The 12,599-nt window shown below is 41.6% G+C and overlaps 1 protein-coding gene across 3 annotated transcripts in view; it reads left to right on the top strand.

Annotated features, from left to right (window-relative positions):
- gpc5c (glypican 5c) overlaps positions 1–12,599 on the top strand; it is a 143,520-nt gene that overhangs the window by 53,484 nt on the left and 77,437 nt on the right. For 2 of the 3 annotated variants that reach the window (XM_049598028.1, XM_049598026.1), the window contains 3 exons: positions 9,391–9,554; positions 11,419–11,475; positions 12,147–12,269. In XM_049598028.1, the coding sequence (XP_049453985.1) occupies positions 9,391–9,554; positions 11,419–11,475; positions 12,147–12,269 (344 nt within the window). The remainder of the gene's footprint in view (positions 1–9,390; positions 9,555–11,418; positions 11,476–12,146; positions 12,270–12,599) is intronic. The other variant, XM_049598027.1, reaches the window with a different exon arrangement.

The raw sequence follows: 12,599 nt of genomic DNA, 5'->3' as shown, positions 1-12,599 counted from the left end.
TATGACTTATCTCCCCTAGAGAGAAGTGCTGGGACTGATGGAGGCTTTCACTGGATGAAACATTGTTCGTTGACTTGAATGAGTGCATGAACAAAAATACCTTTTTGGTAGGCCTAGTCATCCATCTCTTTTTATATTATCCTTGAGTTGCACAAATGCATATGCTTGCTGCTTTCTGTCTGTCAGTCAAGACAAGGTAGTTCACTGTGATGAACAGGTCTAATCACAGAGAACAATCTCTACCCATACATTAAAGATGACATTCAATATTCAAATATCAACCTTAGTTGTGGCGCTATATAAAAAAAACATATCTTTTAATTTATGTATAATAATTTATGTAAATGACTGGCTCTACACACAGCAGTCTTAATCATTCACACTGTAACCCTCTCATTTTAGATAATCAGCATGTGCTCCACTCACAGCCACTTTAGATCATCTTTGGAAAGCCAGGCATGTTACATTTTCATAGTAGACTTAACATTTACCTTGCTGTCTATTCTATAGATGAAAAATTTAAGTCTACCGTCCTAGTCCTGGTTTGACCGCTGTTTGAGGCTGTGGCGGTCTGATTCAACTCAGCACCTTAAAGCCTACATCTGTCTCTTTGTGTGGTTAAACACAGTCAAACAGTGTTGCTGAGGGAGGAGAGAGACTTCCTTATTCCCCTAACCCACCCAGATTTTCCCAGATGGTCTCGGGTTTGAACTGGCAACCTTCCAGGCTCAAGCCTGCTGCCTTAACCTCAAGGCCTCCACCACAACACTGCTAGTCCTGCGAAATTCAAGTAGTCACCTTAATGCGTAAATAAAGGGGGAAAGTGTTTTTATCTGGCTGGATCCATGCTACACACATATATATGTATGGTTGTTCTTGGATGACAGTTTATTGTTATAACAAACTGTTACTCATAGTATCCAGTGTTGATCCAAGTCAGGTCAGGTAATTGTGGCCTTTTTTTTTTTGTTATTTGGATGGCACAAAAGCATATATATATATATATGAAAGACTGCACGTGTAACAGTACGTCTAAGGTTGTTGATGATATCTCTTATTTTAACATGATGAAAAGTGCACTCTGTATATTACAGTAGTCATTGAATTAAAAGGTAAAACAAAAAGTGTGGACTGAAGCGTAAACTTCTCATACTACCCTTTTTACTTACTGTAGCATATTCTCATGAGTATCCCATTCACTTCTAGGTTTGGGTTATATTAAAAGGAAGAGAGAAGAACTATAGCTGTGTCTCAATTCAGGGGCTGCAGCCTTCGAAGGTTGCATTTGAAGACCGATTGCATCACATCGGCGTGACAAAGGCTGTCCAATTTTGAAGGCTCCTTCAAATGTGGCCAAAAACTGCAGCCTTCTTTCCCAGAATTTGGAGGATGCAGCCTATCCCAAGATGCATTGTGCACCGGTGACGATTATATATTAAGTTAAGATGACTAACAGCTTAAACAATCTTAATTTAATAAGTTCACCTGAAATTGGTCCTCCATTAACCTGAAATATATCAAACGGCAGTGTCTCTGGCGGTGAATCATCTCCTCAAGTATTAGATATATATAATGACAATCTCTGGGTCCATTAGTTAAGGCTAACTAACTTACTAGCTTACTCCTTCTTTCGTCAAGCACAGCTGGTTGCTAGGTAACAGGAATGCCAACAGGTACTAAACCAGGAAATCCTCCACAGACTGGCCCGTCCCATTTCAGAGACCATTAGTTTTGCTGATGGCGTTATTCAAAGGATGTGGCCAACATCAACATCTTCAAACGCTACTGCCCCTAATTGAGACACAGCTAATATCAGAATCCCAAAAAATGCCATACACAGTGTTAATCAATCTCCAGTTTTTAATTTAACTGCTTTATTTTTACTTTTTTTATTTGCAGTTTTAATTCCTTGGAACAACCATTCCCCTTTTACATATAATCTTTGTGTTTGTTCTTAACCCTGTTTTTTGAAACATAGCTATTCGCCTGAGCTCATACTGCCTCTCTCCAATTTCAAACAGCCTCTGAATACACTGAGGAAGCAGACTATGTTTTGCTTTGGACATTATTAGTACAGTTTTAAAATCAGCTCTGTAAAAATTGAAATGGAAACCCCTTTAATGTACAAGTCGCAGGCCCTCCCTCTCTGTGTTATTATGTGTTGCAATTAGGAATGGAAATGGTTACTTGTTTAAATGTAATTATCGTGATACTCGACGGCAAAAACTCCACTCATTTAAAATAAAATTGATGCCTTGGGTTTTCTTTGGAGAAACATCATAAACAGCCATGTTGCCAAAGTAACAAGGATCTTCCTATGCGGTGGAATAGAGAGCCCACCAGTATGTGAACCAGTGGCCACTGCTCATGTCGCTACTTGGCTACTGATTGCATTTTTTCTTGTGCTTTTTTCCCCCTGCTTTAGTTACTAACCGCAGTGAAGTAAATGCCAAATAAAACTAATTGCCTTTGCTCTCACTCTCTTTTTTGTTCTCTTGTTTGCTTGCTTTTTTCAGTCTGGTCATTGGTTGCTGTACATAACTCGCATGGAAGCATTCACATTGAATAAAATTCCTATTCCAAAAGTGGTCCAGCTTGGTACTGAACAGGAGCGTCTGTTTTGTTTCTTCTCTGACTCTGTCAATACATCATGTATCTAAACCCAAATAAAAGGAGGGCACTGTTGACAGTCGTGATGTCTGTGTTTGAGAGCAGTATGTTTTACTGTCACTTATGGGAATGTCATTTTATTTCCTAATTCTTACTGGTTAGTGAATTTTTCATGGTTATTCAGGAAAAGAATTGGTCCAAAGTCTTGAGATGACAGTGTCTGTGGTTTTGATAATGGATGCAAGACTCCTGGGATTCATTTCAGAAAGTACAGTTAATGGCACAGAACCAGTGGTTTATCGTTTTCTGGGCCACATGGGCCACAGAGTGCTGCAGGAATGACGTTTATTTGTAGTCCAGCACGAAAGTTATTATTGCCCTGGTTCCCTCGACAAAATGCCAACGGGATTTTTCCACTGGACTTTAAACAAAAGTTTATGTTACGTATACATTTTATTCAGACAGACAATCTTCACAAAAGAACAATGCTTTTATGATTTTTAAAGCCTAAATGCAATCGCCAGAAGTAAAGAGCAAATTTTAGGCTATGAACGAACGACACCATGATCGCGTGACTTCATCATCTCCAACACAACAAGTCTGTAAAGCCCTGTCCAATGTGATGTCTTAGGGCACAAGTATACTGGCTGCGTGGCTAAACGTATGCGTACATAGAGTGCTGCGTCTGTGTGTATACTTGCTGCAGCACGGTCGTTCGTCGACGCAGCCAAAACGGCTGATACTGGTGGTCTCCGCTAGGGGCACACCACAGCACTCAGACACAGAGGTCGCGAAAAGCGAAGAAGGCGGTGACATTGTATTTTCAGATGTAGTAGGCTATTAGCACATGCATGCTTGTCGCTATGCATGGGCGAGGAGGTATCATACGGATGCCTGTAATTGCGGACAAGGTCCAACAGCCTTTCTTCACAACTATTGTCCACCATTGTGATGACCTCCGACCTCACGTTCACAGTCTCTAGAGGTCAACTTCGCATGAGCACCACTAGTGTTCATGTCAATATTGCATCTCGCGCACGCGTCATGTTACCTCGTGTCAAAGTGAGCAGCTTACGCGCCAAACGATGGCAAAATACGCATGGCAGCCATGATGCGTATGCACACACGTTGTCTGCAGCAAGTATACTTCTCCTCTTACATAGCCACTTGTTTGCAACCATCTTTTTTAGGACATGAAAAGGCTTCAGAATTCACAGTGGGGTATTTACTGACTTTTTGAATTTCAAAAACCCAATGACTTTGAGATGAAGGAACCAGAGGTGCTAAAATGCCAACTTATGTCTGGGCTTTAGGACTCAGAGCTCTACTCAGCCCTATGATATGTAGTGAATACAGTGCCTAAAGCTTGGTTGTAAAGTGTTTGAGCTAAGACCAGGAACTGGTAATATAACCCAATGTGACTGTTCTGATGTGTGTACCTTTGCGGCAGATGGTAAGAATTTCTGAGCTCTGTTACAAAGAGTATGTAGCCATTGTTAGCTTTGGCAGAGCTGACAACTAAACTTCAGTTCCTACAGTGGAACTGTGGGTAGAATTAGGCAATCAGATTGTATGTGTGTATGCACAAACTTTGGAAAAGTTGAAGAGGGGTCTCTCACTGGCCAAACAAGCCCTCTTCATCCCACAGTGCAGTGTGCTTGGGGTGAGAGGGGGCTGAGAAAGTTCCCTTAGCTTTACTGGGTAATCCCTTGATAAATAAACTGGGAAGACAAGACCACCGCTGCTATCTGTAAACCAATACTCCCCTGGAGGAGGGATGGCCCTGGGCTTGGCTAGCTCAGAGCTGATTCTCTTGCTGCACTCTTCTTTCACCCTCTCGCCTCAGGATGATGTGTGCATAAGGCACAGATACACACACATACACATGCCAATGTTAAGCTAAACATACTGAAAGAGATTCTGGTACACACGCTTTGAGGTAAAAATAAATTATTTAGTTTCAGTGGTATAATGTCTTTTCTGTGATATGCAAAATATGTAGTTGTAAAAACACAGATCCATCCTGCTTCCAGCAGTAGAAATCAAATTTCATTGGCTAGCTCAAATACACATAGAATACATGCCTTGTATTTCCCTAACGCCCCCCACGTGGACTACATGCATCTCACCAATCTGCCCCCTCCATCCGACTCTTGTCTTCGGGCAATCATATGAGGAATGCTCCACAAAATAGCTGAAATTGTGAAGGTATAACAAGGACAAACAGGTGTTCCCACACACATGCACACACAAACCCAAGTACTCATACTGTGCCCACATAGGATCTTCATTCTCACGCCATCATCAGGTCAGGAGATAATTGATTTATGGCTGTGTTCTTGCCCGTGGTAATATTCAACCTGTCGTCTGATTGGCCTTCAGGATTATGTGGCTATAAGATCCAACCTATAAGAGCATGTCTCATTTCTCAAGAGGGTCCATGACAAGAATGTTTATTTTCCCTGAGATGACTTTGTGTTCTGTTTACACTGTTGTGTGCTTAGTTAGGCATAAGAATGATTAGTGTCAGGGTTTTTGTTTTGAAGTGCCGGCCTTTCTCCAATCTTTTCTGGACTCTCTTAAGAGTAGCGCATTTTTGAACCCCCTGCTCTGTGGTTTGGTTTTAAAAATAATGGGGTAATACAAACAGAACTTAGCACGACCTCCGCTTGATGTTCATATTTTACACGGATGTTTACATTTTTGTCTCGGAGAATAGCAGAGTGTCACACAAAAGCAGGTGAGAAATGGCACTGGATTTAAAACTTTAGTCTGCCTCTTTGAAAAGTTCACAATGACAGGATTAGATCCTGTCTTAATCCTCCGTTTATCACCGCTGCAGAGAAATGATAACCTGAAGGTCAAACCTTTTTTGGTTGTTTTTCATGCGCTGAATTAAAGTAATCTCCTTGAAGTGTGTTTAAAACATAAGGTTAAACTTTTAGGAGGCTGACAAATATTTACAGCCCAGTTTTTATCTCCTGCTCTTTTGAACTATTTGGATCATATTATAACAATGTGCTGCCTAGTTTGACAGTTTGACCGTGGTTCACAAGCAGTGATTGGCATGACTGACAGCTGCTCTAGAGACTCTTCAGCTCTTATTGGTTGTTTACTTTACATGTGGTAATGCCATTAGCAGAGCTACAAGGCAATAGAGTGGGCAGAAGAATATGTTTTCCTTTCACAGATAATCTGTCTCATTTAGTGCTGTGTGAATACAGTGACAGTTGCAGCAAATATGAGGAAAAAAATATATTTTATAAAAGTAGTAGCAACTTGAGCTTTAACAAAAAACAGTAACAATTCCTACAGACTAGTCTTGGTTCTGCACACCTGCCCCTCGCACAGCCAGCTTCACCACTTTCATTCAACCATACACTCTCTCTTCCACATGCACAGTGCTGTAGACCTCCCAAACACTTCAGTCTGGACATGATGTCATGGGGCTGTATGTTGTCTGAAATATGTGCTTTGAATCTCTGGAATTTATTTTATAGACATCTATTTTTTGCTAAATAAGGAAGAAGCATATGGTTCGCCTTAGCCACATCTGCCACACTGCCTAAGTACTTTAAGTATTTATACATTTAGCTTATAAACAGGTTCAAGCATGTTTGCTTGATAGAATGAATCTGCCTTGACATTTATAGCTTTACTGCTTCTTAGAATTAACACTGCTTTACTGAGTCATTTTATTTTGTTGTTACAAACACTAGTGTACTTGCCAATGTTGATAATACTGGATTGAGCAATGTTGAAAGCTCTGGGCTTATCTACAGAATATAAAATTTAAATTTAAATATTCTTGCCATTGCCCTCGCTGAGATACTCTAATTTGGCAGACTTTGTTTCATAAAACAATCCACTTTACAGGTTTGAAATTTACAAGTGTTCTAACAAATGTCTGAACATGTCATGTTGTGCAGACGGTATGCAAATGAATTAAACAGTAATTGTCCACTGAAGAATCGCAGCACATGCAAACAGCATTTGGCTCAGTGTGTTGATGGGGCTGCACGACCAAAAACAGTTGCTATGTTCTATCTTTTCTCACCGCCACAATGTAATGTGTGTGTGGCATGTTTGAATGTGTATGTGTGGCTGTGTGCATGTGTGGCTGTGAGCCACTCTACCACATGTGAGCGTGTTTTATGGGTCCAGAGGGAGTTAAGGTTAATGCAATAAAACAGCCATCCCCGTGCCCAACGTCTGCCTTGAGAGAGGATTTAAGACCAAAATGTAGTTAGGAAAATGTAGGAGAGTAGGGCCAGAGTGAAGAGTGAAGTGCGAACAGTACAATGAAGATGAAAAATGGTCAGGTAGTTAGTTACGCTGTTAGAAAGCATCTCCTGGGTTCCCGAGCTATTGACAATCCAGCTGTCCAGGAATAGCTAGCTGTTATGTGAAATCTCCATTTAAACTCCATTTATAAGGCACATGTGATGACTGACCTGCCTCACCCTGGAGGGAAAGTGTATTTTTAGCAGGTTGGCAAGACACATTTTGTGACTGTTAACACATATTTCAGCTGCTTCCAGACTTACTTATCCAAACTCTTCCCAGCATGTGGACACACCCCTTCAAACAACCATTTAAACACAGATGCTTGCCAGTTCCTCCCCAAGTGAAGTTTATGTAGTTGTTTGTGCATTGCATTGTCTTGGGCCCCCCACAAGCTGTTCTGAACACTTAAATTGCTGTGGCATTATTCCCCACAATGTGAGAAAACATTACGCAAGTGTTTTAATGTTCTTATTAGTAGAGATTTCCGGAGCAGATCAGCAGGATTAGTATCCTGTGTTTATTGCTGTACTATTTAATGGATTGGTGAAGCCTATATAAGGCCCAGCCAACTATTGATCCTTTGTTTATTGTAACTAATTGTGCTCTGTTCTGTGTCCCTACAAAACGCTTGAAAATTGCACTTTTTCTATTTGCAATTTCACAATGTCACTCAGCTCTTATTCAGCCAATGAAGTACAAAAAGTATGCTTAGTCAAGCAATGTGATCATCCATCTGTTCTGGGGAATAAATAGGACAGTGTAGGGAAACATTGATTCCTTTTAATATCGTATATTGTGTGTTGTGACACTCAAAAACACTATCAATTTTTAATCAAACATATACAAGCAAATATTTTTTGGCAGTGGTTAGTTATCTCCATTAGACATAAACCTGGAGGGGATGATTCATTTGGTTGTGTGTGCGTGTATGTGTTTGTGTTTCTGTTTGTCTGTAGCTAATCTCACAAACTACTGGACCAAACAGCCTAATATTTTATATACGTCATTGACTACACACTCCTCACTCATCTTATCTGGCTATTAGGGGCCAGTGTTTCCAACTATGTTGTGTTGCCGACAAAGTTAGTGCCAAAAGTATCAAGGATTTGTTGCTGTTTTAGTTATTAAAATACACTCATCCTCATGATTATAATGTACTGTATCTGTTCCGTAATTCACATGCAGCGCCTATTAGCAGGAAAACACAGTCTGCTCTGTGCATGTGCTGTGGCTCTGTCACAAATAGATGACGCTTCTGAAATGTGCTGCAGCCCGTCTGACGTTAAAAGCATTGTCTAGAGTGGCCATGATCAGCTGGGGGCGGCCGCGTGGCTGCGTGGCAGAGTCTGCACTCTGCTTAGTGCACTTCTTTAGTTTTGTGATGTGTTTAACCCTGCAACCACTAGATTCTTTGGTGTTGTAATGTATCTTCAGTAAACTGACTCCTTCACTCCAATTTAACAGCATAATGCTAGCATAAACATAAAGAACACAAGCCTATGAAACAGGCAGAGTCATAAAGCGCAAACCGCTAGCACCAACAGTTTTCCTAAAACTAGATTTCAAAGAATTTCAATATGAGGTCATGCTTACAGGATTGTAACATATCTCAGTATATTGAATCGTAATGCCTGTATTGTGATACTTAGCATATCACCAGTTGCTTGCCAATACTTAGCCCTGGAAGAAATGACTAAAAATGAGGAGACTCCTTTATTGAAGTAGAATTCTCACTGCTTCTTATTAAAGGCTCCCTTTTTCTAAATCAGTGATGAATAAATAGTGCTGCTAGATATTGTTGGACGCCCTTACATGGCAGAATGACTCATCCCTCTAGACAAAGCAGCGTATATACAGTATATTGGTCACTGTATTCAGCCCAGTGTGCAGGAGCCATTACACTCTGTCTCTCTGGCTAATTGAGGACCACTTAATAACACTGACCAGAGGCTTTTAAGCCAATGAGATGTCATTGATTTTACCTCTTGGTTTGATGCACACGCCCCTTCATTTTCATGACCCGGCTGTCTCTGCTGCTGGCTTTAATAGCTCACTAGAGATACTCACCATCGCTGCCAACTGTGGACACGTGCGTTCACCTCTATGAGGTAGTGGAATGTTCTACATTTACTGTCAGCCCTCCTGGCAATAACTCACTCATCACACCATTTTCTTTCATCACATCCTTCACTTCACGCCCACCGTTTTCCCATGTTGTTCGTTACTCTGAAGTTCTCTGCTCCATAATTCTCTTCACCTCTCTTCACCCTGCAATCATTCATCTGAAACGTAGGCATTTCTCATTTGAAATTGATGGCGTCACTCTGAAGAAAAAAAAACGTTCATGTTGAATAACTTATTTTAGTTTATATGCTTTCATCTGCGCAGGTGTTAATTCGTGGTTCATGAAAGTCACCCTGAAGCTCCACCCGTGCTGTTAAATGTTTTCCTAGCATAACAGGTGTGTGTCTGTTTGCTCTATCCTCCCCACAGGTGGACAAGGTGTGTGGCCTGTCTACTGGGGAACCTACAAGCATTCGGCCTACTAGCCCAGAGGTCACAACCTCTAGCGTGACCTCGTCTTCTCTTCCTCCATCTGCTGCCCCCTCCCAACCTCTACCCGAGCAGTGGATGAAGCAGTTAGCCCACTTGAGGAGGTAAGACAAAGCAACGGACTTAACTGGGATTCATTCAGTCAGTTTTAAATGTTTAATACTGCTTGTTGTTAATTAAAATGCCTCTTATTTTCTGGCAAATATTCAGCTGCATAGTTATTTATACTGCTAGATAGATAGTAAATTTAAAGGTACTGTATGTATCGGATGGAAAGGACTCGGACCAAATTTTCCAAGAAAATCGAAAGGATGTGATGACCCTTAACCAAGACATCCCTTTCTGGCAGACAGCTCTCTAGACACATTTCTCCAACCAGCATGCTGCATCGCTCTTCAGCTCTGCTACAGCACTACAGTGTGAAACAGTAGCTAACATACCCTTTTTCCCCTATAAGGGCGGTGGCCTTGTGGGTAACCTGTGAGGGTGTGACGTGTACTTCATTGTATTTGGAGGGAAGTAGCTTGCTCGGTGTGTCATGGTGAAGACGACAGGTGGCAAAGAGTGAAGAAAGTCAACAGAATTCAGTGTCTAGATAAGCTCAGGGCTACTAAACCTCACGGGAAGGCCGTATTTGTTGTTCTGTGGTAAAGACTGCAATAAAGCCATTGTGTAGCTAAGTCAAAGCAAGCTGGGCACCCAACGAGCTAACTGTAACCTAAGCTGAGGTTAGCCGACTAGCTGTAGCTGGAGCCGAGTTTCCAAATGAAGTATAGAAACATACAGATATTAATGTTATTCTAAATATGATTTTATTTATTTTCAAGTACTCTATCAACATGATGCTGGTCAATCAAGATCAGTCCCTTGTTAGTCACTGTTTTGGCAGATGCAGCTGCTGAGGAGAGTTGTGGAGAGAGGTGTCACTAAAAACAAGGATTTTGTAAGAGTTTCATACAGAACCTTTAAGTTAAATGGAAACTAGTCAGGTCTGTATGCCATAAAGTGGGGGGTTGGCTAATGTCTATTCACAGCTGCCATCACTGCTCTCTTTCTACATATGGTAAGTTGGACACAACACACACCCCCACACACATAGTATGTAAATGTAGTGCCTGGCACTGAAGGCCATGCCCTCCACCTGGCCTCTGAGGCAGCCATCCCATGCCCACAGCAGCTGGCAGTGATGCGCCAGGAGAGGGGGAGTGTGGGTAAGATTAATCTTGACGGACCAACAATTTCCTGTTTACCCAGACTGCCATACCACCAACCCTGCACACCAGCCGGCCTCAGCTTAAATAGCATCATACGGAAACACACACACTTGCAGTGCTGCCTGTCTGACCTTGTCCCAAACCATGAATCACTGCACTGATGCCAGCCATAGCTGACAGGTCTGGCCTGGCACTGCCACCACCATTCATGGCAACACAATCCAGCTCCGTGCCTGCTGCCAACCCTGACCAGCGCACATGTGAGCGCTGACCACTTCAGAGGCATGGCAGCACCCACTGCAGTAAAGGGAGAACCGTCTGCTGCTGAAAAATATGAAATGGGATACAGTAAAGCAACATTTGTGTTTCGTTTTAATGGGGGAAAAATATGAATGTGGAAGCTCAGCAGAACTTTCTTTGGCCATCCTGTGAATATTAAGCTGTTTTCACATATGCAGATGTTTGCTTGTCTGTTTGTTTACTGACTTAACATATACATTACATACCAGTATCTGTTTTAATTGTTGGTGTGGTGTGGGGAGAAATTGTTATTGATTTTATGTGTGGTGTGGCTAGTCTCTGCATGTGCATGATTAATCACTCTCTTCCAGGGTCAACTGACTGTCTTTTCTCCCTCCTCCCCCATGTGTCGTGTCATCCTTTTGTTTCCTTCTCTCACGTCCCACGTTTCACATCTCTGCATCCTCCTTGCTTGCAACAATGTCCCCTGGACTCCACCTCCCATCATTCTCAGCTCGTTCCCCCTGAAACCCTCCAAGAACAATAAACATAGTCTGAGAACACTCTCTAGGTAAGCATGAACCCAAGGGACTTATTTCTCTCACTCTCTCACACACTCAGCAACGACAGCTCATATTGTGACTTGTATACTTTGTGACATTTCATTTACGTAAACTGTTGATTATCTTTGTCTTCTGGGTGCATTTTTTTACATCTTACAAAACCATTTGTGATTCCCGACACTGATTGTCTCGGCACATAACCTCCCATGACCCCCCCACCCACAGTTTTTGCTCTGCCTCACGGGTGGCAACAATGTGTGTCCGATCAAAAATATTATACTATTGTTTTTGCTCAAGATGACAGTGTCTATATCGATAACATGTGTTAGCAGATCTGGTGAAGCAAGCACTTTACCGCACAGCATAATTGCAAAAAATGTGCTGACATAGAGAAGTGGTCACATTCAGAGCCACTCGTTTTCTGCCACCATCAATATCATAATGCGTATTCATCACATGCATGCATTGTTGAATGGAATGAAGATACTGTTTGTTGTTGTGATTAATGGTGGTGTGTGGTACCAAAGTATTGGGAAGTGCGTTCACCAACCACACCAAGAATACGACCACAGTCACACAATGCATTCCACAGTTGTATATTTCTAACCTGGCTTGTGATTTAGAATATATGTGGCGTGTATTAAAATGGCTCTATGTCTATGTGTCTTGTTTTCTGTAGGGAGTTCTTGCTGTACCTGCAGCGCTACAAGTCTTTCTTTGCAGCGTTGCCAGAGATGCTGTGTGAAGGAGAGAATGTAGTGGATGACTCCACATGCTGGAGTGGAGATGACGTGGTGGAGAGGTAAGAGAAAATTAACCCTAAACTTGAGATTGTGGAAAGAAAAGACTTGACAAATCAGATTTTTTAAACTAAAATTATAAGATTTTCAGTATCATCTCCTTCAGCTGACCCTTATTGAATTATACGCCCAAAATCCATTGTTCTTTTCAGATTAAAAAAACTTGTGATTGGGTAATGTTTTGTATCTTGTTACACTCCTCTGACATAGCTGTTGTTGCATAAATGCATTTTTGGCAGCACTCTGAGATGACAACTTTCATTTTGTCTAAACGACACGACAGCAGGTGCTGGCTTGTATGTATCCCTTCAAACAGGTCGTCCAGTTTCAGC

This window comes from Epinephelus fuscoguttatus, linkage group LG15 (genome assembly GCF_011397635.1).
Source record: "Epinephelus fuscoguttatus linkage group LG15, E.fuscoguttatus.final_Chr_v1".
In the NCBI taxonomy this organism is placed as follows: Eukaryota; Metazoa; Chordata; class Actinopteri; order Perciformes; family Serranidae; genus Epinephelus; species Epinephelus fuscoguttatus.
This window is presented reverse-complemented; position numbering and strand designations above follow the sequence as displayed.